At 36.8% G+C, this 27,557-nt stretch overlaps 5 protein-coding genes and 1 long non-coding RNA gene across 7 annotated transcripts; 1 reads left to right on the top strand and 5 right to left on the bottom strand.

The window, feature by feature from the left end:
* Positions 1–2,696: 2,696 nt before the first annotated feature.
* LOC17897547 (bZIP transcription factor 60) lies at positions 2,697–4,198 on the top strand. Its single transcript, XM_006305391.2, has 2 exons — positions 2,697–3,179; positions 3,564–4,198. The coding sequence occupies exons 1-2, from the start codon at positions 2,725–2,727 to the stop codon at positions 4,015–4,017; spliced, it is 909 nt and encodes a 302-aa protein (XP_006305453.1). The 5' UTR covers positions 2,697–2,724; the 3' UTR covers positions 4,018–4,198.
* Positions 4,199–4,335: 137 nt separating this feature from the next.
* LOC17897665 (formin-like protein 12) lies at positions 4,336–7,709 on the bottom strand. The gene is made up of 13 exons (XM_023788716.1): positions 7,626–7,709; positions 6,845–6,907; positions 6,336–6,434; positions 6,213–6,257; positions 6,053–6,133; positions 5,929–5,979; positions 5,772–5,832; positions 5,604–5,680; positions 5,451–5,522; positions 5,089–5,205; positions 4,924–4,992; positions 4,783–4,840; positions 4,336–4,697 (listed from the first exon to the last, which is right to left on the bottom strand). The coding sequence occupies exons 1-13, from the start codon at positions 7,707–7,709 to the stop codon at positions 4,564–4,566; spliced, it is 1,011 nt and encodes a 336-aa protein (XP_023644484.1). The 3' UTR covers positions 4,336–4,563.
* Positions 7,710–17,068: 9,359 nt separating this feature from the next.
* On the bottom strand, positions 17,069–18,301 carry LOC111832548. The gene is made up of 2 exons (XR_002835449.1): positions 17,958–18,301; positions 17,069–17,349 (listed from the first exon to the last, which is right to left on the bottom strand). It is a non-coding gene; the product is annotated as an uncharacterized LOC111832548 (long non-coding RNA).
* Positions 18,302–18,948: 647 nt separating this feature from the next.
* On the bottom strand, positions 18,949–21,358 carry LOC17898774. 2 transcript variants are annotated; one of them, XM_006304198.2, is made up of 3 exons: positions 21,211–21,358; positions 19,583–19,804; positions 18,949–19,211 (listed from the first exon to the last, which is right to left on the bottom strand). In XM_006304198.2, the coding sequence occupies exons 2-3, from the start codon at positions 19,798–19,800 to the stop codon at positions 19,121–19,123; spliced, it is 309 nt and encodes a 102-aa protein (XP_006304260.2). In that variant the 5' UTR covers positions 19,801–19,804; positions 21,211–21,358; the 3' UTR covers positions 18,949–19,120. The 2 variants fall into 2 exon arrangements, with proteins under 2 accessions (XP_006304260.2, XP_023645324.1); XM_023789556.1 differs by having other exon boundaries at positions 19,583–19,811; positions 21,211–21,355.
* A 727-nt stretch (positions 21,359–22,085) lies between these two features.
* LOC17898235 (glyceraldehyde-3-phosphate dehydrogenase GAPB, chloroplastic) lies at positions 22,086–24,464 on the bottom strand. The gene is made up of 9 exons (XM_006307440.2): positions 24,293–24,464; positions 24,110–24,205; positions 23,858–24,022; positions 23,610–23,777; positions 23,354–23,514; positions 23,208–23,269; positions 23,086–23,135; positions 22,459–22,865; positions 22,086–22,362 (listed from the first exon to the last, which is right to left on the bottom strand). Exons 1-9 carry the CDS (start codon positions 24,392–24,394, stop codon positions 22,230–22,232), a joined length of 1,344 nt encoding a protein of 447 aa, XP_006307502.1. The 5' UTR covers positions 24,395–24,464; the 3' UTR covers positions 22,086–22,229.
* A 249-nt stretch (positions 24,465–24,713) lies between these two features.
* On the bottom strand, positions 24,714–27,214 carry LOC17898241. The gene is made up of 5 exons (XM_023789555.1): positions 27,081–27,214; positions 25,656–25,767; positions 25,276–25,372; positions 25,090–25,176; positions 24,714–24,989 (listed from the first exon to the last, which is right to left on the bottom strand). The coding sequence occupies exons 1-5, from the start codon at positions 27,142–27,144 to the stop codon at positions 24,855–24,857; spliced, it is 495 nt and encodes a 164-aa protein (XP_023645323.1). The 5' UTR covers positions 27,145–27,214; the 3' UTR covers positions 24,714–24,854.
* Positions 27,215–27,557: the final 343 nt, after the last annotated feature.

Raw genomic sequence — 27,557 nt, 5'->3', positions numbered from 1 at the left:
AAAATCAATAACAGCTCTTTTACATTCTATATTTGATCAACTGTGTAGGAATAGAACATAAGTATAGGGTTTGGGGTTTATCGTTTTGTTGGATAAGTTTTAAAAGGTACAAACCTGAGCGAATTTCATGATTTTTTATTGAAAGTTAATAAAAGTGTTAACTACATATTATTAAAGTGTTATTATTACATGAGTGCATCAAATATTCACATCTACCATATTTGAGGTTTGGCCGAGTTATACCAACGACATGGTTGATTTATTGTAGAATAATTCGAGGTTTGGATGAGTTATTCAAACGACATAGCTGACTTCACGTAAGTAAATTTATGGTTTGGCTGAGTTATGCCAGCGTCATGGTTGACTTACACAGACCATTTCGAGGTTTGGCTGAATTATTGTAACGATAACATGTAGCTCATCGTTACATGATGGCTCAACTCATTCAATCTGTAGTCATCGAGAACCAACTTCACAAGCTTTCCGTGTGTTCTTTCAACATCTATCTGCACAACTCTACACCCTCTATCGTCGGCGTTAAATACATATTTGTGTTTTTTACCCAATTACCATAAACAACAATTACTAGAACCAGATCCATCAACGTAAATGAAGAAGAACTCAGGTGAAGTACAAGTGAAGAACTCAGGTGAAAAAAAAAAGTGTAAAAAGAAGGAAAATCTCATGTTGAAGAGGGCGACCTTTCGTATATCCCTCGTTTATGATGACATGGAATGATGACGTGGAATTGTGTATTTGAAGTCGCAAGTCAGCCACCAAACAAATTTTTAACTCAACCAAAATAAATCAGTCATCAACACAACTTAAATCAGCCACAACATGAAAAATATTTAAGTAATTACTAAAATGTTTTTTAAGATGTCAAATTCAGCCGTAACGTTAAATAAGTTAGCCGTAACTGGAAACTATATTAGCAATAAATCTTTTGTCAATAAGTCAGCAGTAACATATCTTTTCCTTTTTTCTGTTTTTTCTGTCGAGCTTTGGATGTTGGTCTTTTCTAGGCTCTGCCCTTGACAGTGACTTTTCGCCTCGTCGTCAAATTACTCTCCTGGACTCGACTCTCTTTTTCAATAGTCCTTGCTCTCCTCCAGAAACTAACACCTCAAAAGAAAGTCTACATCATTTGACGGCAGCGCAAAAACGTCTTGTATAACTCCGAGCGTTTGTCTTTTTTTTCAGTTGATTGACCGCGGAATTCGCAATATCATATCGTCACGGACACTAAAGAAACATTAGCACAAGTTCATGATTTTATGGATTTGTTTACCCAAATTTTGCTTAATTTTAGTTTTTATTATATTTACATTATAGTTAAGAAAAAAAGATAATGGATGATGTGACGGATGACGTGGCAGATGATGTGGCTGAAGGAAAAAAGAGCAAAGCTAACTTTTTATATATAAACTAGTTGTTGACCCGCGCTACGCGCGGAAGGTTTATAAAATTTTTATTTTATTTTTAGTTATATTATAATTTTTCGTTGTTTTTTTGTTTTGCATTGTTTGTTTTGTTGGCTTTTTACTGTTGTTATTTTTTGTTATTCTATTTTTCATATCGATTATTTTTTCAATTTTATAGTAATTTAGTATTTGAAATGTTTATCATCATTTGGTATTCGTCAGAGGTCGATGGAAAGTTTATGCGATATTCTCTCTTTTTACTAAGTATGTGATTAGAGAGATAAAGTTTCCGGTGTCTGGGCTTGATATATTCTATGATCTGGCTTGTTTTCCGTTTTTTCCTACGTTCAAACCCGTGTATTCCGGCCAATGATTTTGAAATCGGTATCGTTGTTGCAGATTTATCGCTCTTGTAAACAATGGTTCTAGAAAATATTTTCCCTGTTTCGTTTAATCATACAGTTCCAAACTCGTATATCCCACGTTTTATGTATTTTAACCGGTTTGATTGTTATGTGTTGGACATCATGCCCTTTTTTTTTTAGATTTTTATTTTGATTGTTGTGAAAGTGTTGGACCTCAAGCCCATATTCTTTTGGATTTTTTTTTTTTTTTTTTTTTGTCATTAAACAAACTAAAATTACAAGTGTCTCGGAAACATGCTTTCCTCTAGAGAAAGCCACGAAGGAGTCGATGTATTTGTAAAGGCGAAAAGCATTCCACGACCTCTTGCTTTCTTCGCAAGGAAGTCAGAGCGTCCATTTTCCTTGCGCGGGATGTGAATTCTTTTGGATTCAGTAAAAGAAAAATGATGATATGGTGTATGATGTGGCGCTGACGTGGTGAAATGAGAAGAGAGGAAAAGTAACTTTATATATATAGATAAAAGATAAGATAAGATAGATCATTAGTCTAACTAGTATCAATTTATATGAATTATGATTTTTGATTTAATAAAATATTTTTTTTGGACGAAAGCCATATATGTTCATGATTCTAATTGAAGCCTTTTCATTGGATGCGTGACGAGACAGAAAAATAATTATTCTCTGTTAACAGAAACATTATAATACAGTACACTACATCACCTTATTGGCTAAAAGTTAAAAAAAACGCGTCCATGACTAACACGTGTACTGTTGACTACGTTTACTTGGTCACAAAGGAATGCAGACTAAAACGACTCAGAAAAACACAGTCCACCTTATATAACTCTATCTCTCTTAATATCTTAATTATAATTTTTTTCTTTTTTTTTTGGTTTTTTTGTATAATTTTAGTTTTTTTTTTTCTCTCGATCATGGCGGAGGAGTTTGATAGCTTCGATTTACTCTTTGATGATGATCTCTTCTTCGATTTCGATCCTTCAATCGTCATAGATTCTCCACCGGCGGAGGAGGATTTTGTTAGGTCTTCACCAGATTCGTGGATCGGAGAGATTGAGAGTAAATTGATGAGTGATGAGAATCAAGAGGAGGAGAGTCTTGCGGAGTTGGATCAGGGATCGATTTCGGAGTTCATAGCTGATTTACTCGTTGATTATCCAGTTGATTTGACGACGGAACAAGCCACCGCCGGGAAAGAAACAGAAGGATCTGATGATTCCGCCGGGAAAGAAACAGTAGGATCTGATGATTCTGGGAAGGAGAGTGCAGATCTGGTTGTTGAGAAGAAGTCTAATGATTCTGGGAGTGAGGTTCAGGATGATGATGAAGAAGGAGACGATGATGATGCTGGGGCTAAGAAAAGAAGAAGGTATATCTAATTTACTCTTTTCGAAAGTACTTTGAAAAAATAGGGTTTTAGTATTGATTTTGGATTTGTGTGTTTTGTATTGATTGCCTTTAGATTGAGAACAAAGCTTAGATACGTATATGTGACATTGAAGAGATGATGATGAGAATGTTTAGAGTGTATTATATAACTCATTCGTTATGTTGTTTTAAGAGTTCAAATTCATGAGCAAATTGTATGTATGTATGTATGTAATTATGTGTGAGATTAAAGAGTTGATCATGAGTTATGTGATTAGCTTGTTTGTTCATATGGATTTGGTTGGCTTTATAGATTGTTAAAAACGTGTTTACGTCTTTAGAAGAATGTGAGAGTTAAATTTTGGGATGTGTGATTGTGGTTCAGGAGAGTAAGAAATAGAGATGCGGCGGTTCGATCGAGGGAGAGGAAGAAGGAATACGTGCAAGATTTAGAGAAGAAGAGTAAGTATCTCGAGAGAGAATGTTTGAGACTAGGACGGATGCTTGAATGCTTCGTTGCCGAAAACCAGTCTCTGCGGTATTGTTTGCAAAAGGGTAGTGGTAATAATATTCCCATGATGTCAAGGCAGGAGTCTGCTGTGCTCTTGTTGGAATCCCTGCTGTTGGGTTCCCTGCTTTGGCTTCTGGGAGTAAACTTCATTTGCCTATTCCCTTATCTGTCCCACACAAAGTGTTACCTCCTCAAGTCAGAACCAGAAAAGCTGGTTCTAAACGAGCTCGGGAGTAGTAGCAATCCATCTAATACCGGCGTGAGTCGGAGATGCAAGGGTTCAAGGCCTAGGATGAAACACCAAAACTTAACCCTTGTGTTGAGATAACGTCTTTTTTAACTGCTTCTTTGCGCTCTTGAGTCGTAGATGAGTGTCTTAGTTGTCTCTCTTGGTTTTGTGCCTTCGCTGTCGAAAATTATCTCTTGGCTTTGTATCTTCGATGTCTAATATATGGGATAAATAAACAGTCTATGTGGTTCTTATGGTTTGGATGGTTTCTATTTCAGCTCATGATATCTACCTAATAATGTTTCTGTTTATAAAATCCCAAATTTTCTTTGATTTTGAGTTTTCCCTCTTTTGCTTGCATGTTCGCTTCATTGTGGTAAGAACCATATTTTATGGCATTGGCCACATAGTGACATAGATCTTTATTTGTAGAGTTTGGTAGCGATAGGCAGACATGTTAAGTGTAAAGCTATATTCTTGCTAGAAGAAACATGATTTATTATTAGCAAAATAAGTTAAGATAATGTAACTTTAAGTTGTAAAAAACTTCAAATACTTTTTAAGACATAAACATGATTGGTGAAGAGATCATAGATAGTTCTAAGCAGCATAGAAGTTCTCAATGGGTCTAAGATTCACAGCTCCTCAGAGGTGCTTGTTTTGTTCGATGTTCATTGTTTCTTTCTCCGTTATCTTCTTCTTACCCTTGGCTTGCCTTTCAATCTTCTTGCGACGACACTTGATGAACGTTTTCATGAAATTGTTCACCGTCTTGGTCACTGCATAAAGGGACAATGGCCAGAACAGAAATGAGAACCACAAAAGATTTGATAAGACAGTAGAAGGACAAAGTTGTGATGGTACCTTCCTCGATGGTATAGCGAGCTGGAAACTTAGCTAAGTAGGAATCTATAATTCTTGTCTGTAAATTAAAATGAGTTACTTATAGGCTTTAAAACATGATACATGTCCATACAGGTCTAATCGGAAAATTATATAGCTCACCGCTTCTTCGTATAAGGTATCAACCCACATCGCTTCGTATTCAAGTGGATGAAGAAAATCATAGGTCGCCTAAAACACATGAACATCTAATTAAAAACAGCAAAAAAAGACTTGTTCTTGGCTCTGATCATGCGGTTATCTTTACTACACATTCATGTGGCTTACATATCGGAAGCCCATAGAGATTGCACCATCATTTTCTGAAGCCATATACTCCTCTTTCACCTCATTAAGGACGTGGACAAATGCTTCCATCTTCTCCACAACCGATTTCAATTCAATCTGTAATTTTCACCAACATTAAAGACAAGTGGGAATTAGGTGCATGTTCGTTTCGTCGCCGCATGTATCTGCGGCGGCGGCGAACGAAACATTCTGCGATTAAAAATTTTGAACGTCGATTTGATTTAGCAGCCAAAAAAAGTTGCATTCGTCGCAACCGGTACGGCTGCTACAACCGCATGCGGCGACCAAACGAACAGGCCCCTAGCAAAAGAAGCAAACATGAGTTACAACAACAAGCGTACCTTCGATGCAGCTTCTAAATGAACAAGGTCATTGCCAAAATCCAGCAATTCCGGCATGCTTTCACCAACAAGCTAAACCAGTAAGAAGAAAATAAAGCATAAGCACCTTTCGTAATGACCACATTAACCATATGATACAGAGATAATATCTACCTTGCACAATTCATGCATCAAAGCCATATTATCAGATACTTTAACAAGACTATCCACTTCAGAACCCACAGAAGAAGCTGCAACACACAAGGTCTTAATACATCAACCAAGAAATGCTACCAAATATCAATTTTATGAAATTGGAAAACCATATATGATACCTCATACCTAGATTTTCATGTGTTGAAATTGTTTGCATAATCTGATGCAGCTTTGCAGATTCATTCATCTAATACATGAAATATGATAGTTATTTAATTACCAAGATGGAGATACCTATATTACAATGACACAGAAGATTTCATCCACCACCATATATACATACCTCTTTAGTAGCATTGATTATAGTATTCAGACACCTTCTTAAGTCCTGCACCTAAAAAATCAAAATCAAAAACATCAATTACAACACTGCATGACTTAAGAATAAGAGAATTTGACATTTCTACCTTAGAAACACAGGCAATCTTGAAACCAAGCACTCGTAATTTTGCTTCTATACGTGGAACCTTCATTAGTTCCGCGAAAACCTTCAACATTTGCAAAATTTAAAGTCAAACCATATACAATGATCAAGTATCATCCAAGGTTTTAAGAAGTGGAGCAGACCTCCTCACACTTTCCAAGCATTTCCCTGTCACCACCAGCACAATTCTAAAAATACAACATTAGTCAGCTTCAGATTTTAGAGTAGTTGAGTGAGATGTGCGACAATATGCTTTTAAGAGGTACCTTCAACTTTTCTATTTCTTCCTTGCTTTCACAAAATTTTATTAGATTTTCAACCTGGTCAATATCCATAGCTGAAACATCCAAAGCTAGAACTGTGTTCTACGATTACACAAAAGGAGAAAACAAATGATATTTGAACATTTTAGTTGGTAGATATGTAAACATAGTGTATAAGTGATGCAAAATGTTATTGTTACATAAAGATATGTAAATACAGTGTCTAACAAAGCACTAGGTGCTAGTTAAGTAGACGGTGACCCGTCTAGCGCCTAGAACACCTAATCAAAATCTAGGCGATTTTAGATGGTTTAGGTTTTTAAACCATAAACAATTATATATATAATATTATAGATGAAATGTAAACTACAACTTTATGCGGTCAAAGCGGTAATCTAAGCGTCCCAGAAGCGCCTAGCGCCTAACGCCTAGGCAGGACGCAGACAGACGCGTAGAACGCTTTATAGAACTTTCATTATTATATTCAGTACAAAATGATCAACCAAACTTACAAGCAAATCTGGTAGAGGAATCATAATTTTGTTTAGCATTGTCTCACAGTTTCTCAAGTCAGCCTGACAGGAAACAGAACAAAAAAGTTAGATTCAAAATATATATAACTAAGCTTAGAGGTAAGAATCCTAATCATTCATAATAAGTCACAGACTTGCCATTTGCTAAGTAAACTCTTTTTCTTTCTCTATCACAACAAAAAGAATGGAGCTAACTTCTTATAATCAATTCATTATCAGCTTAGTGCACATATATATATAGATTTCATATTTTCTTATTATTTATTTTACATAACTGTCATTATATTTATTACTTTGTACATTTGTCAATTCACATACACTAAAAGATTAGATTTCTTTCTTTATAAAGTGATTTCTACATAATAAATGTTAAATGTGGACCAAAGTCAAACTGCTATATTTTGTATTTGACAGACTGTCATTTTTACATACAATAATGTGATTTGTACTTAATAACCTTGTTGTTACATATTATTTGTGTATATAAGCAAAAAATGATATAAATTTGTTTTAATAAAATGCTACTTTGTTTCTCTTTTTTCATTGTGTATTTGGAGTCATCCACTTTTAACATTAAAGACGGTCAACGTACAATAAATGTTATATGTGGACATAAGTGAAATAGTTGTATCTAGTCTTTGACAGTCTGTCATTTTTACAAAGATTAAGTGTGATTTTATTTAGTTACCTTAGCGTTGTATGTTATTTAATTATTTGTGTATAGAAACAAAAACTTATGAGACTGTGGACTCAGGCATACCATGTAAACGCACCATTCCTTTAAAGAAATGCTAGCAACATTCATGGCATCATCAGCTTCATGACTAAGAATAAAACGTGTCATTTAAGAAAATCTATCCACAACCACAAACAAAGAACCCTTACTAGTTCTAGTCATAGGCAAATAACCATCAAAATTCGTAGAGACGACATGCCATGGATGCAAAGAAATAAGTAAAAATGGGGTATATAAACCGTGGGGCTGTGACTTTGCCTTAGCCATTTTACATGTTGTACATTTTTTACAACACTTCTTGACGTTCTGTTTCATTTTAGGCCAATGGAAATAGGATTGCATAACTTTAACAATTTTAGCCACTCTGAAATGTCCCAATGGAAATGTTCTTCCTATAGAAACAATTATCTCAAAGACGAGTTAAGAATACACAAGCGATTATAATACAATAGGAAACTTGCATGTCTATAATATTTTCCAAATGAAAAATTCTCACAAGAAGCAAAAATCTTACTAAAATCTTGATCAGTGACATACTGAAATTTAAGTAGTTTGGCATAAAGAGTTTAAGTAGAACATACCTCCTTGACAATGCATCAACAACTAAATTATCCATACATTTGTTGTATTTGATCCCATATGGAAAGGTTCCAATGAATTCAATCTGCTTAGCAAGTCACTTGTTAAAATTTTGATGTCCTTTGAGGTATTTCAGTGAGATATGTAAAAAATACATACATTTTCATCTAAACGGTTTGTAAATTCTCGTTTTCCAACCAAATGAAATCGTAATGTTTTGTCAAAATGGAATAGAGACCAGTACGAGTATGTCGATACCAGTACGAGTATGTCGATATGAAGGTTTGATACTAGTTTTTCATTTGAAAGTGATAGCAAATAAAATATATGACTGGTACGAGATCACTTAATATGCTAAGTAATAAGGAGCTAAGAAAAATATGAGGGATAACAAAACAACGAGACAAGTTTGGGAGCCAAATCTCACACCGTTGAATCTAAGAGTTGAAGATTAGATGTTATGTCTTTAAAAAATGAAAATATTTTGGGTTAGATCTTTGTAACGCATGTGTCCGTGTATTGGACGAGTGTTGATCGACACTAAGGAAGGCTGTCGATCGACGGCAGTTATTTGGACAGTTAACATGTTCAATTTTGTAACTGATCGGTCTGGTTAAATTTGATTAGAAACTAGTCATGGGCAATCGGGTAGCTAATCGGGTTTCGGTTCTACCCATTCGAGTTTTGGATAAATCGGTATAAGACCTATAGATCCCATTCGGTAATTTACAAAAAAATTGGTTTAGTACGGTAAGTAACTGGCCGGGTTCGGAGCGGTTTTCTACTCTAATACGAAATCTGCATTAACCCAAAATATTTTCGGGTTATAATCGGTTATGTTTATCTGAGTGAAAAAGTACTAAAATAACCGATTAAAACCCAAGATTACCCGATTAAATTTAGAAATACCCAAGTAAATAATCAGAAATAACCGAGTAAACCATACATTAAGTTTCACCATAACACAACAAAATACCATAACATTAAGTTCAATAATCTCACAACCAACTTAAAACAAAAGATAGAACAAGTTTAAATAGCCGATGAAAATTGAGAACAATGAAGAAGCATCCACACTAACAAAAAGGTCTTTGCTGCTCCATGTTCCTTTGAAACAAATGAAACTTGAATGATTCAACAAAGTAACACACAGAGAGAGAGTGATAAACTTATACACCTAAAGACATTTAAGTTTCAATATACCTTTACTATTGCCGAATCTATGCCTTAAAAATCACCACACAACAGTGAACTACTATTAATATTGTACCAAATATCAAACTAGCGAAAACTTGTTAGACACTAACAAATAGAGGAGATTAATTACCTTTTCTTTTATGAGAATAGCTAAGCCTCAAGATTATTTTCATCTCCAATACCAAACTCTGCAAATCAGTTTTAAAGTTAAATTAGAGAAAGAATTATAAAACAAATTACTATCATTTATGAATATCAAAATTTGTTAAAGATTACCTTTTTCAAGCTGATCAAACATTTCAAACTCTGAGAGCAGTTGAGCACTTGTGATCACTGTCGGGTCAGCACCACTCTTGATATCTTGCCTCATCCATTGCTCAGTACACATGAGGACCTCGATCATGTAATGAGTCAGACAGGACCTATGAGGGTCTAAAATCCGACCACTAGTGCTAAAAGCACTCTCTGATGCAACAGATGAAACTTGCATAGCAAGTACATCTTTAACCATCTCAGCCAAGACAGGATACTTGAAAGAATTCACTCTCCACCAAGACAGCACATCTAATTCTGTACCCCTAATAAGCTTTGGATTCTCAACAGGATATGTGAGATAAATCTTTAACTCACGCCTTACTTCTTCATCTGCTTTGTCAGCAACCATCTCTTTATACGCCATATCCATTCTCTTATAGCCCAAATCATCAACCAAATCCATCTTCTCACGAATCTGAGTTGAGTGATGTTGTTTAGCCCTGGTAGTCTGAGAAGATGCACAATTTCTAGGGCTGTAAAGAGCAGCATACTCCTTATACATTGAGTCAAGAACATAGAAAACTGAATCAAGCATAGCTATGGAGTCAATAGTATCTTCACCATACAACTTCTCAAAACAAATCTTGGCAAACTCATCTTTTTTGTTGGATCAAACACAGTTGCAATGATCAGCATCTTGTTGTTATTCTTCATTCCATCCCAATACTTTACAAACTTCTTCAGCATTTCATCAGCCTTGTTCTTCAGTTCATCATCTGGGCTACTACTCAGGAATGAGTGGTTCCTCTCTATTGTAACAATCTCACCATAACACTTATGCGCATGCAAGTTGGTGGAAGCAGAGACAACCAAAGTGGAGTTGTAGAAAATCACCAAAAACTTCACCAACCTATGACAAAAACATGAAAGTGTAAATAAGTGTAAACATTAGTTTAGTGCAAGAAACATGTCAGTATAATGATAGGTCTAGTAGATTACCTTTCAATAGCATTCCATTCAGTTGATTCAGGAGGTCCAACACGTCTGTTCCCATTGTCTAATTCTTGAAAGTAGTCGTGGAACAACCTATCTTCTAGAAGCATCTTGACAAAAGAAAATTTGTACTTCACGGCATTTGTCAACATTGTATATGTTGAATTCCATATGGTCTTGACATCCAATGTGAGACTTCCTCTTTTCAGCTTCCCTGAATCAACCCTCAGCTTAAATGACTTCTGCCTAACATGAGATGACCTAACATATGAAACACCATTGCGTATAGCCTTCACATTCTTTCCTAACTCCTGCAAACCATCTCTCACAATCAAGTTGATGATGTGAGCACTGCATCTGACATGCATATAGTCTCCATCAAAGAAAAATGCTTCATTACTAACCAAGCTCAACTCTCTATGAAACATCTTTAATGCCAAAGTGTTGGTTGTTGCAATGTCGACAATGATAGCAAACACCTTCTGAATCCCCCATTCAGCTAGACAATCTAGAAGAGTAGTTGCAATTGTTGATGCTTTGTGATTTGAGACATACTTGAAGCCTATGATCAGTTTCTTCAGCAGCCAAAATGCATCAATGAAGTGAGTTGTGATCACCAGGTAGCTTGCACTTGTTTTACATAATGTACATATCAAATAATAATCAGATATGAGAATATAATTAAAGTATCAATCAATCAAATAATATAGAAACAGCAAACAAACCTGTATTTGGAGCAACCATATGTCTATAGTTAGGGACACCCTTTGCTTGTTTGAATTATTCCAATTCTTCATCAAAGCTTTCTTCTTCACATACATATGCACTATGTCTCTGCTTGCTGTTCTCTTTGTATGAGGCCGATAGAGGTTGGCATGAGAGGAGAAGTGTCTCCAGGCAACATTGTCCACAAAAGACAGAGGCAACTCCCCTAACACGAGCATCTCATTTGTTGCCTCTCTGAACAATGGCTCACTTATCTTTCCAGATTGCACTGTTCCATTACCTTTGATCACTTGCTGAGACTTGTTTTCCTTATAGGCTTGGTACTGATTGCAGGTAGCCATATGCATTGTCAAATTAGAAGTCCCTGACTTATACTTGCGGCAGTATTCCTTCTTGTAGTAGTGGCAGATACACTTGTTTCTATCTTCTTTATTCCTTGTGAAGTGGTCCCAAACAGGAGATCTTGAAAGTATGACTTTGAACTCCTTAGCTGGCTTTGCATTAGCTACACTTGATTCTGGAATATCCTTCCTCTTTCCAGAACAATCAGGAGTTTCTAAAACTTTTGTAGTTACAGCAGCTTGTTGTCCAGTACAGTTAATGTCTTGCTCTTCTTCATGATTCTGATCTGCTTCATGATTCATATCTTCTTCAAAATCGTTGTAATTTTTGAAAGCATGAATAACTCATCTGAACACACACATAAAAGAAACAAATCAATATATAAGAGAAGAACACATATAAGATCATCATAGATCATAACACATATAAGATCATAATAAATAGAAAGAATACGTAAAATGACCTTAACATATTCAATCAATCTCATAGTGGATAGAGTTTTAAAATTAAGATAGACACAACTAGGATCAAGCAAATATATTCCATGTAACAAACTATCAACTAAAAGCTATCAAATCTATATTACACTATCAATTCGTCTAAAAGCTATCAAATAAAAGCGACCGTAACAGTGTTACCAACTATAAATTGTCAAATAAAAGAGTAAAAGCTATCAAATGATCGTATTACACTATCAATTCGTCACTGTAATTTTCTGTACCAAAACCAACTATCAATTCTCATCTAAAAGCTATTAAGAACAGCCTAAGACATAATAGAATTACATGATTTAGTAAGACTAGGGACAAATCTGTGATTTAATTGTAGAGAGTAGTGAACGAGGAGATGATGGAGGAGACGATTGAGGAGATGATGGAGGAAATGATTGAGGAGATGATGGATGGTTGAAACTTATGGTTCTTTCCATGGGGGATTAGGGGTTTATATAACGCTTTGGTTCTCGGAATGGAGGAAAGGTACCAAGAGAATATGAATCGAAAATTTTACTTGAATGATTGCGGAAAGAAAAAGCATGCCTCATCTCGTGTAGAAGACGAAGTGACAAACCGAAAAGTAAGCTTTGATAAACGGTTCTCTCTTGGAACCACACGAGATAGCAGCTGTCTACGCAATAGGGTTAGGCGACTTAGGTTTTAGGAATAATTACCGCCATCTAAGGCTTAGTAGGTCAAAGCCTTATTAGGCGTTTAGGTTTAAACGGGTATAAAACGGTGACCCATTTAACTTAAGTTACAAACTGAACCCGGACCAAAGTCCATTTTACCAAGCCGTCTTATCCCATTCAGTATTCTGCTTAACCAGAAGCCTACCCGATACCGCTTATCAGTTCCGGTATGGCTCTTCGGTACCAGATATTATACCCAGGACTATTAGAAACCCTAACGACGACTTTAAACCTCGTGGACAACTTTTTTGCTTAACTTTTTCATTTTTTCGCTTCTGAAAAGCTAAGAGAAAGAGAGAGAGAGATCTTGTGTTAAAGAGAGGCTTGTGAGGGTTTCTAAATGCTTATGTGGCTGATTCTTGTGAGTTCTAGCAAGGGGAAGGTTAAGTTCGAGGTTGAGGTGTGAAGAGAGGTTGTTGGATTATTCTTCTTCTCTTTTTCTCTTTCATTCAATCCATGTCAAGGTGAGTACGTGACCATAGCTGATATGGGCATGTTATACCATTATGATGTGTATTTTGATTGATTTGGATTGCTGGATATTGTTGTGTGTGGTTTGTTTGTGTGTTTTAGTTGTTGTGTCTGCATGAGAGGCGAGTTGAGGGATTCTGTGATGGCGGTGTTGGTCGACACCAACCTGGTGTCTGTGTTTGTGGACAAAAACAGTTGGGTCGTTACAATTAGTATAAGAGCCAAACTCGGTTGTTTGAAGGATAACAACGGTTAGGCGGTGGGGTTCTTGGAACACAACAAGGAAGTTACCATCTATAAGAGGGGGTGAATGTGTGATACCCTAGGATGTTAGGATTTGATTTATGTGAGTTAAAATTAAATTCAATGGAGATTGATTGAGGATGGCTAGATCATGTATGCTGAGTATGTTAATTAATTGATTATGATTAGTTAGTCAACTGATTAAGCATGTCTAGCTGGTTGTTGTATGTTAATTAATTGATTTTGATTAGTTAGTCAGTTGATTGAGCATGAGATCTAGATCATCCCTTATGAACCTTCAAAGTGATTCAACGGTAAGTTTGGTAAAGATTGTTTTTACCGTGTGTTCTTGGCCACTGTTCTGTTAGTATAGATGGCTAGAGTTGCTGGTTCTTGTGATCGTGATCATGTGCGTGGTCGTGGTAGGGGTAGGGTACAACCTCGGGGAGTGAGGAGAGCATGGGCCAGAGAACAACGACAGAGTTTATTGGCGAATCGCAGGAGCATCTGAAGGGACCGCTGGGTGAGGTTAGTGTGAATGTTAGTGGTGGTACTGGTTTAGCTGGAATCCAGGGAGGGTGTATTCCAGCAGGAGTAGCCCAGGATCGAGAAGATCGCTTGGCATATTTGCTAACTAAGGTTGTGGAACGATTACCGAGTGCGGTGCTAGTGCAAGTTTCAGTGGGACCAATTGATGGTTGCGGAAGTGCAGCCGGGGTTAGCTGGAGTGAAGTCGGGGTTAGGTGGAGTGCGACGAGGGGTTCAGGGTTCGCAACTGGGGTTACGAGTTTGTAGCTAAGGCTTGCGGATTTGCAGCATGGTGTCGAGGTTATGCAGCCATATGTAGAGGTTGTGCAGCTATATGTTGCGGGTTTGCAGCATGGGGTAGGTGCGGTGGTTGAGCAGCATTACTACTTTTGGATGTTGGAGCAGCTTCAGAAGCTCCGTATGAGTGCGTTACTTGAAGATATCTACCCGTATGTAGCTGATGAGTGGTTATTGAAGCTGAAGGACTTCTTTTGATCTTTGAGGTTCCTAGAGGCCTACCGAGTGGATCTGGAGGTTCAGTACTTGGCACATGAGGCCCATCTCTAGAGGAAAAGTGTTGTTACCAAAAGTGTGCAGAGTCAGATGGTGAGGGGGATTTTTTTGTCGAGTTTAATGCCAAATATATCCCAGAGGAGGAACTAGACTAGATGGAGTCGGATATTTAGCACAAGATGACCGGTTGGTGCGGGAGTATGATGCTGAGTTAGAAAGCTCCTAGTGCACTTAGGTTGGGTGGGTGATGTAGAATTGCTTTGGATGTGTTAGTTCCTGATGGGTCTGTATGTAGGCTTGAGGGTACGCTACAAGGTGATCTATGCCACGCGGGTGGAGTTGGTCAAGATTTCAGCGAGTATCAAGAATTACCCCAGGGGTTAGATGGTGGTTGCTAGCCGATGATCCAGTCGAAGAGGACTCAGCAACAAGTGGTTCCGGGCAAGGGCGATAAGCCTATGCCAGGACAGTAGAGGAAATGGGAAAGCACTTCTAGAGGGAGCCACGGTGGTCGTGGGTGCTACGAGTGTGGTAGCATGTATAACAGTTTGGCAAGTTATCTTAGGAGGAAGGGGAATTGGTTTATCATGAAGGGGAACCTCGTGATATTGGCTATGCAGGCTGAGAGGTTATTAGGAAAGGTAGGGAAACCTACCTGGTGACAATTAGTACCCCGGAGACAGTTGGAGCGGTAGGGGTCGAGGAGATCTGGTCGTTCAGGAGTTAGGGGAAGTGTTTTGGTCGTTGTAGGGATTTCCACCGTCTCGGTCAGATTCTTTCATGATTGAGTTGGAACCAAGGATGACGCCGTTTTCTAAGGCACCTTATCGGAGGTTCCAATAGAGATGGTAGAGCAGAAGTGGTAGCTGGAGGACTTAATGGATAAGGGTTTTATCTTGCCGAGTCCATCACCGTGGGGAGCAAGAGAGTTGTTTGCGAAAAGAAGGACAATAATTTTTTGTTGTGTATTGATTACCGAGGGTTGAACCGGGTCTTGTGAAAAACAAGTGCCTTTTGTCGAGGATTGATGACTTGTTGGATCAATTCAGAGGAACTACTTGGGTTTTCAAGATTGACTTGGCGTCGGGTTATCATTAGATCTTGATAGATTAGGCAGATGTCTGGAAGATTGCTTTTCGAATGAGGTATGGACACTATGAGTTTATGGTGATGCCATTTCGGTTGACGCATGCATTGGCGGCGTTTATGTGGCTAATGAACAGTTTGTTTTAGGAGTATCTAGATGAGTTCATGATTATCTTTATTAACGAAATCTTGGTGTATTCGAAGAGCACGATGTTCATTTGCGGACCATGATGTAGAGGTTGCGGGAGTAGAAGCTGTATGCTAAGCTGAGCAAGTACAGTTTTTGGCAGTAGGAAGTTGGTTTTATGGGTCACATTATTTCAATGGAGGGGGTTTATGTGGATCCAGAGAATATTAAAGCTATGAGAGATTGGCTGAGGCCGACAAATGCTGCAAAGATCCGGGGTTCTCTTAGGTTACCATGTTAAGATATGATTAAGGTGTTTATATGAAAAAAAAATTGAGATATGTAAATAGAAAATTCCTCGTGGATAGATTAAAACACAAAATTATAAGATTAGATATTGAATCTGGTAATCGGTTTCCTCCTTGCTTTTGTAATTTTCATCCAAGTTTATCCACTAAACTCTTACCATGTGGGTATCCACCAAACACCGTCCACAATTCATACTTTTTCTTGGACAGAACCTGCCTGTAGAGGAGGGCATGTATTAACTTGCAAGACATAGGACACTCGCTAATTCGAAGCCGAAACAACGAAAAAAACACATGCAAAAATACATGTTTTAGATATTTGTGTAAAAGGTTGATGGATAGCTTCTCTTATGGTATCCACATGGCTAAGAACAATTGGAAATCGATTTACAAGAGAACATGGACCCAAATAGCAAACCTTTGGAGAGAATTCAGGGAGAAAGACGTCGGTAAACAGATAAGCAAGTTCAGATTGATTTGCTAGGGTTCCGGCTGAGAAGGAACTATAAATTCAGCGGCGGAGGGTGAACGTGGATACTGGTGAGTTGGTTAACGTTTTGTCGGTGGAACGATGTGGCACCACTAACGAATTCAGCAAAAAAGCAAAGAATGTTTAAATTGGTTAGCTAGTTCTACGGCGGGATGAATTATGAAGGTTTAAATGGTGGATATATAATTCGGGCTCCATAGAGGGATATGTTGATGGTTTTCATTACGGCGGTGGATCTACGAACACGGTTGGATTTTTCTATGAACATATCGGTGGTTCCGTCGATTAAAGAGAAGAGGAGAGTAACCTTTTATCTAAATTAATTTTTCACATAGGGTTTCTCGGTGGAGTGAGAATAACCTTTTTATCTACATTATTTGTTTTACTGAAATAATAGAAAATTTTATAGAGAGAAGAGGAGAGTAAGGAGAGAAAGAGTAGCACTTAGAGAGTTTGAAGGAGTGGAGTCTTTTTTCCTAAAGGAAAAGTATACACATAGCAACAAGTGGGTTTGATGGTAAATATTTTAGTTTAAAGTAGGTGTATGTGCTAATATCCCATAAACGAGTCAGCAGATGGCGTAGTCCAACCATTTTTGCAGTTTTCTGGCTTAAGACATGGCACATCTCCCACTGATTTCACTCTTTGAATCCATTCTCGCTTAGTTTCTTCACCAACAGAGTTGGCCATATCTTGTAAAAATCCTGCAGCACACAACTTAAATTCACGCAATCAATTCAATGGTTTCAACTCATAGCTACACCAGAAACTGGAATGAAATTATTAAACTGATTCAAATATCTTGGCTAGTTTTGAGTAAATCACATCAAAATTCAACACAATCACACATGTTTCTGTGATTTACTAGAAACCTTAAAACCTTGATGATCTGAAATAACATACAAAAGACAAAAAAAAAAAACAAAAAAAAAACACAGGCCCTATATAATTGAATTAACATTCAATCATCAGCAACACAGACATAACCATGAATGAAGAAAGAGAATAAAAGAAGAAAGTTATTGTTTTGATCCGTAAGAAACAGAGCAATCCAAACCCAAAATAGATGAGAAAATTAGAGTTGAGATATGATATGAATTCTCCATGTCTATAAAATCATGTTCAAATGGATGATGTCCATGATAACACAAGTTGACACAAAAACGTAATATCCATGATAAACATGTCTATTTTGTAAAGTGAATTATGATAGGAATAATACTTAAATTAAACCAAATTCTAATACAAGTGGGCTCAATTTTCTGAGATAAATTAATCAGATAATTACAAGAAGATTTATATCTTCTAATACCTTTCTCACGCTCTAGATCCATGGAATCTATCTTATTGTCAACGCCGTCTACTTGATAAATCTTATAGATCTGATTCGTATAGAATCAAACACCTTACTTTTATTTTCAAAAGTAGTGGCTGGAGTTAGAGGATGGACAAAAGTGCCCGGAGTCGCCAAGGAATGTGGGCAGAGATCGGTTTTGACCATGTAGTTTTTCTTTTTTCTTATGAATCTCCCACGACTCGCCATGGATACAGAACTTTGATTCTAACCACAAATCGCCATGGAGAGAGAGAGAGATTTGATTTGTGTTCGAGAAAAGTTGAGGAAAAACGGCACTAGAGACAGTGTAATTTGGAACGGCGGAACAAAGAAAATGAATTTGGGATCTAAGATTTTTTTATCCTAATCCCTTTTTTTTCTTTTGAGATCGATGACATAGATTTTTTATTTCTTTTTTTGCTATTAAGATTAGAAAATGTAAACAAGAATAACACGTAGGTGAAATAATATTGAAAAGGAGATACTTTAGTTAAGAGTTATTGTGTCTATTCACAACATAAAAATGTGTCATGGATTGAAAAGTGTTAAAGTATAATAACAAAGTCAAAAAAGGTGTCCCAACGCTAAATTCTTATTCACAATCCAAATAAATTATACCCGGATCCAAGTAAAATCTATCTTTAAATCTGTTTGGATACATATCTTATAGTAATGGCATTTCATGTAAAGATGAATTTTTTTTTGGATATTTTCTTATAGGTACTTCCATTTTAATAGTATAGGATTAATGATTTAAATTCAATGAATGAGTTTTGGGTTAAAAGGTAAATTAAGAAATTTAGTGTAAAAGATACATTGAAATTGTAGAGTGACACTTTTTGTGAAGTAAGAAAAAATTTCTAGAATAAAATTCTTTGTGAAACGGAAAAATAGTATTTTAAACATTTATGAAAATATAGTGTTTCTTTTGGTTTTATATCAAAGTAACTATAGATTAAAGAAGAGCATAAACGAAAGTCAAAAGGGAAGCAAATAGCATTCAACTGTGTCTCAACATACTAACATTATTAGAAACCAATGCAGTTTGAGAAACTTTTAACTGAAAAGTTCTATCTGATCCAACAAAAAGAGTCTGATTCTAAATATGCAATGTTCTTTTGTAGCTATGGTTGTTCGTTCTACTTGTTACGCTTGGCAGCACGTCTTCCGTGACCCTTCTTTGGTGGTCCTTTGTTACGACGCTTCAGCATCTCAAGCTTTGATATCCGCCTACAACAACACACAAATTTAAGTTCAAATGGCCTCTCAACAGATTATGGCAAAACATACCAGTCGAATAAACCAAATGTGAGCGAAGTTTATGATCCATAAACTATCCTTGTCAAATAAAATTGTATCGTTACTTTGCTGCATTTTATACTAGAGACACAACAGCAATACTATATCATAAGCTGCAGAAATCACTATACATATACAATCTACTACATCGAGTTTTTTCTCATGTTTAGGATTTTCATACACTAAACCCCAATTTGCAGTTGAACTAAAGCTAGTGAAAACATGTTACAGCTCGACCCAACTCAAAGACTTCAATTAGTATCTATGATAAACAAAAAAGAGAGAGAGGTTTAGGAAAGTACTCTTGTTCTTCTCTAGCCAAGACATTGGGATCCTCATTCTTGATGTCATATGGATACCACTCTGCAACCTTGTCACCAAAAAGTTTCTTTCTTAATATTTTATGAGGAGATCTCTGTCCCGTTGGATTAAGCATATGTCCAAAAATCCTGGCTCTTGCTTCCGTCACACCTCGACCCACTGCTGAAGATATAAGGCTTTTCAGGCTACCACTAGCCATCTTCCTAGACACTATACCAGCTCAGAGTAAGATACACTACGAAACAAGATGACGAGAGAGTAATCCGAGGTAACAAATCAACTGAGGGGAAGAAGACGCTCCTCTCTCGAAGTCGACACACGTTATTGGGCATTTTTAAAGGCCTATTAAGAGGACTTCATTAATTGGATTTTAATTATGTTCAGGCGCATGTTATATTCACTTACTTAGCAGCAAAACCAAGGACGTTGCCGTGGGTTAAAAAACCAAAGATTGATCACTGAGAATATCAAAGAAAAACGAAGACATCGAGAAAATCAAAGAACATAAGCAACAACTAAACACACTAGAGATTAGAATCAGAGGCTCAAGCATCAATCAAAATGTTTAAATTTCTGGATTGAATGAAAGTAAAGATTCATTCCAGGAGGATCAGCCTCATCTTTATATAGTTCAGGACACTGAATTGTATAAAAGGAAAACAGAGAGATGGGAAATAAACTAGCTCAGAGACCTAGTAGAAGAATTACTCAACAGATACAGCTCTTGATTACTCAACAGACCAACACCAATAGAAATCACTTCACATTCTTAACAAACTAAAGCTGGAAAAAAGTGTTTTAGCTGCAAATTAAACCCTTTATTCTATATTAGTCAAAAGCTATCCTCTAATGAATCTTACAAAGCCATTTAAGTAGTGGAAAAAAACTATATAACCCAAAGCTTGAAAATGAAACAAAACCAACAAGAGGTCTCGTAATGTTTCTGCATAAAAAAGGCATCAAAACTGAGATCTAAGCTCTAGATGAATGGTCTAAGAGCAAGATTGTAAGAACAAAGCATCAAAAATCTCACGGACCAGTGCCACAAAACCAACACAAACCATTGCAAAATCAACAAAAGAAGAAGAATTTTCATAACTGAAATAGAAGGGTTCAACTGTTGTCATAGAAAAGAATGTGAAAAGAAACCAAAGCTGAGTTCTAAGCTACAAACAAAGTAACCAATATTAAAACCAGAGATCAGCATAGTACAAAGCCAAGGAATCAAAGTAAAGAAACAGTCACAAAGTGAAAGAGTAGTTGTGTAGTGACATAATGATCTCTTCACGTTTTGAAAGGGGAGACATTATCCTGAGATTCAGACAATTTTTAATCTAGCCAAAAGGTTCTAACTTTACCAAATAATCAAAGACCCTTTTTTCATTCTAATCCCAACCTTCCTTTACATGTAAGCTTATCAAGTGATTCAAACGAAACCTATCTACCATTAGCTTCAAGCTCATTGTATACATCAACATTTCAGTAAGGGAGAGTATACGATGACTTTACCAAATAAAGTATGAACCTTTGCAAACCAGATTTGGCAGAACATGTTAAATAACACCTAAAATAAACTAAGAGTTCGGACAAAGAAAGATTCAATCTTTACCTGTCAGATGTGCAATACCCAGAAGAAGAAAAGCAATGGAGTTGCTTTGTGACTGCAGAGATTTCAAAAACCCAGAAACGAGAATCCAGTGGAAATCGATTACACAGAGTGTCGAAAACACAGAGCTCCTCCTTTGATACAGAGGAAGTGTTAAACGGTGTCGTTTTTAGTAGATAGGAATTCAGATAAAACTGTACGAAACTTTACTCTACTCGCCCAGTATTAACAAAGCCCATATCCACTTTTCTTTTCTTGAAATATCCCTATTTGTATCAGTATTATCCGAGATTTTCGAAATCGTATTCCTATCCAAAAATTCGGAAATCCATTAAAAATATGATTACTGCTAATATCCGTAAATATGAAAATATCAAAATTCCGAGTATTTTAGACCAAAATACCGTATTTTCGTATGTAATATGAGATATATGTATCTAAATACTATATATATGTACTTAAAATACCGGATATCCGATTATTTCGGACTGGATGTCCATTGAAAAAAAAAAAAAAAAAGCGGATATTTCTTATTGGTTTTAAATTTAACATTATCTGTATTTGTATCCGAAATATCCATCATTTTACTATCCGTGTCCATTTTTCCGAATATTTGTTTTTCGGATAAAAACGGATACAGATACAAATATCTGTGGACCGGGGATAATCTCAGAGTTAATATGATAAATATGGGTTTTGGGAACCTATAACCCACTTTTAACAACCCTAAGCAAAACAATTGTTTTGAAGTTACATTTTTTTTTTTTGGTGAGAGTTGTTTTGAAGTTACAATTATATGATACTTCTAACTCATTTTACTTGGGAAAATATACTCACTTCTTTTTTTTTTAATAATCATTTTCTAAAATACCAACATATGCATTGCTAAGTTTCCCCTTTCATCATTCAAAATAATAGTATACTCCACAATAAACGAAAAAAGGAAAAGGCATGCATTATATGATTTCGAATAAATAACTCAACATATTTGTTTGGTGAGAGAATTAAACAAAGCTTCTTCTTCATTCAAAGACTTTGCATTCCTCCTCTCCCGGGTTTGTCTGGCAGAAATCCTCCAAAGGGTCTCCACTTCCAACAGCTTTCTCTCCTGGCCACTTGCTAGCCACTAGATGAGCCAAGTCCACTACTCTTTGGCTACATAATACAAAACACACAAACACAACTATAAACAACAAACACAATCATATGTTATATAGAGTAATATCATGTAATTTGGTGTATATATCTCACCTGTAACCCCACTCATTGTCATACCAGGCAACCACCTTGACCATATCATCACCCATGACCATTGTTAGGGAAGAGTCAATGGTGGTTGATACATCAGAGCACCTGAAGTCAACAGAGACAAGAGGTGCGTCGCAAACGTCTAGAATCCCCTTCATTGGTCCATTAGCGGCTTTCCTGAAGGCCTCGTTCACTTCCTCTGCCGTTATACCTTTCTTCTCGACGTTTATAACAAGGTCAACCACTGAGACGTTTGGTGTTGGCACACGGAGTGCAATACCGTTGAGTTTACCCTTCAGCTGCGGTAGTACTAGTGACACAGCCTTGGCTGCTCCTGTGCTGGTTGGCACTATGTTCAGTGCTGCGGCTCTTGCACGCCTTAGGTCCCTGTGTGATGCATCTAGAAGCCTCTGCAACAATTTCATTATATGTTACTATTGGTTCAAGGAAATGTATTTAGTCAAAACTTACACTAACATTTCAATAATTTGTTATAAACCGAACCCATATAACTAATCCATAAACTGAAAACACATTCTTATATAGCTAATATGGATTTAAATTTCATACCCCAAATGTTATAAGTATATATATAAGAACCAAAACCAAATGTTATAAGTATATTATTACTTGGTCTCCGGTGTAGGAATGTGTGGTTGTCATTGTCCCCTTGACAATTCCTGTAATTCAGTTAATGTATGAGCAAGACAGAATCATTTAGAACATATATTGAGAAGGTAAAAGCAATGTACCAAATTCTTCATCCAAGACTTTGGCAAAGGGTGCCAAACAGTTGGTAGTGCAAGATGCATTGCTGCCAAGAGAGACCAAAAATGAAGCATGAGTACTCAAATCTTAGTTCTTGTTTTGATGAGAGAGGTTTTAACTTTAAACGAACCTAATGATGTTAGCGACTTCGTGACCATAGTCTTGCTCATTGACTCCCATAACATAGGTAGGGATATCAGCACCTTTGGCTGGTGCAGTGATGATAACTTTCGAGGCTCCAGCTTGGATGTGCTTCCCTGCTCCTGGCCCATCAACAAACACTCCTGTTCCCTGATGATCATAACATTTATCTTTTACGGTTAACTGAGGCGCGAGTTTGCCATCATTAAAAATGCAAAGCTTTAGATAGGAAAAATGAATTTCACCTCGATGACAATGTCAATGCCGAGCTCAGCCCATGGAAGCTTAAGAGGGTCTCTGTTTGAGACAACTTTGATGTTCTTACCATCAACACTGATAGTTTCATTATCCACAATTTTCACTTCAGCCTTGAAGGTTCCAAGCATAGAGTCATACTTGAGCAAGTGGGATGCCTACAATTTCATCATAAATTTCAAATCTGTTCCACAACATAGAATTAACCTCTTCAATTCTCGGTTTATTAGGTCCTTACATTCTTGACACCACCACTGTCGTTAAGCACAACAACCTCGAGAGGAGAGTCCTTGCGACCGTGCCAACACCTAAGGAAGTTCCTACCAATCCTTCCAAACCCGTTGATCGCAACCTTCAGTTTGGCCACTGTCTCTCCTCTAATAGGAGTGGACGTTGTCACAGCCTAATATTTCACAAACTCATCATACATATGCACATTCATATCTCAACAAAAAAGTTATTCATTCCATCAATCAATTAGTCAAGTCACCTTGGTTGTGATCTGTGAAGCTACAGCATCAAAGAAAGATGCTTCCCCACTGTTACTGCTCATACGCAGGCCAGAGAACTCAGCAACTTCTAGCCTCTGTGCAGATAATAACAAGAGAAGCAGATCAAACAAACAGTAACACAAACACACACACACACACACAAAGAGATGGTATGTTAGTACCTTGGAGGAGCATTGAGCAGGGAAAGAGTGAATGGCACTCTTAGACTGCAGCCTCTGTGCGACCGGGATTCTAGAGACGGCGAGAGCTGCATGTGTGGCCATAGCTGCAAGTGAAACAAGAAGAAAAATCTAGGAATGCTAGTGATCAGTTTTGAGCGTTAGCATATATACATACATACACACATCCATTGGTTTTGATTAAAAGCAACCAATGGTTATAAGTGAAGCAAAGAAATATGTGGTTATTATGTAGGTAAGATACAATGGGGATAAGATTCTGTGAGCCATTGATCACAAGTTTCTCAAAGACCGTTACTTTTTTAATCCTTGTTTCCATGTCATATAGTTTCCTTTAGGATCCAGAAATTAAAATCTATGTAACGTCTGGTTTGGTGTATAATTGCGGTATTTTTCGACGCGATTTTGAGACAAACAGAGAAGACGGTAGTCATTTGAAGATAGTTGAAAAAGTTGTACAACATTACATAGAAACAGCCAACAATTATTGGGATCATAATAAGTAATCACCCGTGATTCAATTCAAATCCTAAAACAGATGACTTCAGGCTGTAGCCTCGACTTCATCAGTGTTTAGAGCTGCACCATTCGGGGTGTCTTCTGATTTGAGCTGCGAGGACACATCGTCGATAGCAGAGTTAAGCTGAGCGATTTTTTCAGCCAGTACCTTGCGTGTTTTCTGCATTAACATTACACATCGTTGTTCATAAGTAAATCAATAAAAACGAACTAATTATAAGTGATACAAGCTTATACATATAGTGATAATTACAACTTACCTCCAAGGCTTTTTCCTCGTCATATATGAACTTCGGCAATTTCCTCATGAGATCCTTTCGGTCTGCTCCAGCTATAGCCTTGCTGATCTGATATAGTTCACAACAACAACATCATCATACATTGTCAAACCTTAGACAAGAAGGGCAGAGATGGTTTAGTTATAACCCTGTGATTCCGAATATTACCTGTGGTGCGTATACACATCCGAGAGCCCCAACTATGAGTCCGCCCAAAATAAACCCTCCGACAAATAAGCCAGTGCTGCCTGAACTGTCATCATCTCTGCAAGATTTGACGCTATGCTATTAGACATTGCAAATAGTCTGTGTGAACATAAGTTGCCAATGTTATGCAGGAGGTACAATGTTTAAGGTCAAACCATCTAACTGTCCCAATTGTTTCGTTAAGAAAACATCAAGGGGTTACACGAACCACACTTAATGATTTACAAACTTTCAGACATCTCAAATAGTAATTCATTAGTTCGTATAACTTTAGATATGTAATCAATCTTCCACCAAGGTCCACAACTAAAAAAATTCAAGAAGAGGATCAAACTCTATACCTGTATGCTGATTGAATGGTCAGGATCCTTTTGCTTCTAGGAGCAGAAATATGAAGTTTGTTGGAGTGATTCAGTCCAAAAGAAACACTGACACATGGCTTCAGAGAAAAGCCTTAACATGAAATAACGAACGAAGATCAGTGAATCGAGAGAAAGAAAGAGAGACCATACTAGAAAAGCTACATCCATAAAAAGATGTCAACCTGATACGAAACAGAAACCAAAAGAATGGTCACTTTCACCAATATGAGCTTAGAAAGAAAAGCCTCACGATATCTAAACTTACACAAATGGACACAACGGGCTAACAAAAATGAAACGAAAGATCAAACTTTCATCTTTCCAATAAACACTAATCACAGCCAAAGCTATTCAAGTCCTAATTTCACATCATGATATGCATTTCAAACCAATTTCTTCAATGAGATTGACACTCAATTCAATTCAAAGAGACGACCCAACATTGCAAAATCGAGACTTAAAGCCAATATCAATAAAGAACAAACAAAGATCAGTGAATCGAGAGAAAGAAAGGGAGATCATATTCGAAAAGCTACATCTGCATAAAAAGATGTCAACCGAATACGAAACAGATACGCAAAGAAATGGTTACTTTCACCAATATGAACTTAGTAAAAAAGACCTCACTATATCTAAACTTATGCCAACAGCCAACACAGATGGATTCAAAAACAAAAGTTCCAAACTTTCATGTTTCCAATAAACAAAACACTCATCTCTCCAAAGCTATTCAAGTTCTAATTTTGCATTTTAAACCATTTTTGACAATGAGAAAGAAAGCCTCACGATATCTAAACTTATGCCAACGGCCAACACAGATGGATTCAGAAACCAAAGTTCCATCATACTTCCAATAAACAAACAATCATCTCAGCCAAAGCTATTCAAGTTCTAATTTTGCATCATGATATGCATTTCAAACCATATTTGCCAATGAGACTTCCACTCAACTCAATCAAAAGAGAGGACCCAAGATTGCAAAATCGATACTTCAACACAGATGGATTCAGAAACAAAAGCTCCAAACTTTCATCTTTCCAATAAACATAACACTCATCAAGTTCTAATTTTGCATCATGAAATGCATTTCAAACCATTTTCTTCAATGAGACTAACACTCAACTCAATCAAAAGAGAGAACCCAACATTAAAAAATCGAAACTTTCAAGCTATATCCACAGAGATAAAATCCAAACTGAGTCAGACTGATTTGGAGAGAAAAACTGAAAATCACAGAAGATAAAGCAATCAGGATCATCCAATACACAATCAAATTGGGTTCTTAACACACTAAATAGGAATAATAACAACATACGGATCAAATCTGAGCAGCTCAAAGAGAGAGAGAGAGACAGAGTCTTATCTATCGAACGAAGATTTAGTGTAAAAGATTCGAGATTTTACCAGACGAAAGATGAAGCTGTTGAGCATTGGGAAGAGAGAGAGATGTGGAAGAAAGAGACGCCATGGATGAAAGAAACTGAGATCGTAAGAGAGAGCAGTTGAAGGACGTTCGATGATATCTAAGCTTCTTCGATTCAGTGGTAATTATAAATTTAAATGATTAGAAATATTATATGAGAAACAAAAAAATTGGGGAAAATAGGGGAAATGACCATCATAGCCCTCCGATTTATAACCGAACTGAGATTTTCGGTTCTTCTGAACCGATTGGAAGGGTTCAAATTGGGGTTATTCGGTAATTTCAGTTTGGTTAGGGTGGAACCGATTGGTTTATATAGGTTAATTTTGTTTTATTGAGCAATATCCAGATTTTTTAAAGATTTTGGCAAAAATCTGTATACTATATGAAAATCGAAACTATAAGCTTTTTAAGATGAGTGTGTTATCGGCCCGACGATGAGTGTGTTGTGGAATGGT

Source organism: Capsella rubella, unplaced genomic scaffold, assembly GCF_000375325.1.
Source record: "Capsella rubella cultivar Monte Gargano unplaced genomic scaffold, Caprub1_0 scaffold_1, whole genome shotgun sequence".
Lineage (NCBI taxonomy): Eukaryota > Viridiplantae > Streptophyta > Magnoliopsida > Brassicales > Brassicaceae > Capsella > Capsella rubella.
The sequence above is the reverse complement of the archived record's forward strand: the minus strand, read 5'-3'. Positions and strand labels throughout refer to the sequence as shown.

What these genes read in the sequence shown, in the direction of transcription:
- LOC17897547 (XM_006305391.2), top strand. Translation starts at nt 2,725, where the DNA reads ATGGCGGAGGAGTTTGATAGCTTCGATTTACTCTTTGATGATGATCTC. An exon ending in GGGGCTAAGAAAAGAAGAAG is followed by an intron (nt 3,180 to 3,563) that starts GTATATCTAATT and finishes ATTGTGGTTCAG; the next exon opens with GAGAGTAAGAAATAGAGATG.
- LOC17897665 (XM_023788716.1), bottom strand. Translation starts at nt 7,709, where the DNA reads ATGACACGTTTTATTCTTAGTCATGAAGCTGATGATGCCATGAATGTT. An exon ending in TGATGCATGAATTGTGCAAG is followed by an intron (nt 5,523 to 5,603) that starts GTAGATATTATC and finishes TTACTGGTTTAG; the next exon opens with CTTGTTGGTGAAAGCATGCC. An exon ending in TCGCTATACCATCGAGGAAG is followed by an intron (nt 4,698 to 4,782) that starts GTACCATCACAA and finishes CCCTTTATGCAG; the next exon opens with TGACCAAGACGGTGAACAAT.
- LOC17898774 (XM_006304198.2), bottom strand. Translation starts at nt 19,800, where the DNA reads ATGGCTAGTGGTAGCCTGAAAAGCCTTATATCTTCAGCAGTGGGTCGA. An exon ending in TTGGCTAGAGAAGAACAAGA is followed by an intron (nt 19,212 to 19,582) that starts GTACTTTCCTAA and finishes GTGTTGTTGTAG; the next exon opens with GCGGATATCAAAGCTTGAGA.
- LOC17898235 (XM_006307440.2), bottom strand. Translation starts at nt 24,394, where the DNA reads ATGGCCACACATGCAGCTCTCGCCGTCTCTAGAATCCCGGTCGCACAG. An exon ending in CTTCACAGATCACAACCAAG is followed by an intron (nt 24,023 to 24,109) that starts GTGACTTGACTA and finishes GTGAAATATTAG; the next exon opens with GCTGTGACAACGTCCACTCC. An exon ending in GACAATGAGTGGGGTTACAG is followed by an intron (nt 22,363 to 22,458) that starts GTGAGATATATA and finishes TGTATTATGTAG; the next exon opens with CCAAAGAGTAGTGGACTTGG.
- LOC17898241 (XM_023789555.1), bottom strand. Translation starts at nt 27,144, where the DNA reads ATGGCGTCTCTTTCTTCCACATCTCTCTCTCTTCCCAATGCTCAACAG. An exon ending in ACCATTCAATCAGCATACAG is followed by an intron (nt 25,373 to 25,655) that starts GTATAGAGTTTG and finishes CAAATCTTGCAG; the next exon opens with AGATGATGACAGTTCAGGCA. An exon ending in ACGAGGAAAAAGCCTTGGAG is followed by an intron (nt 24,990 to 25,089) that starts GTAAGTTGTAAT and finishes ATGTTAATGCAG; the next exon opens with AAAACACGCAAGGTACTGGC.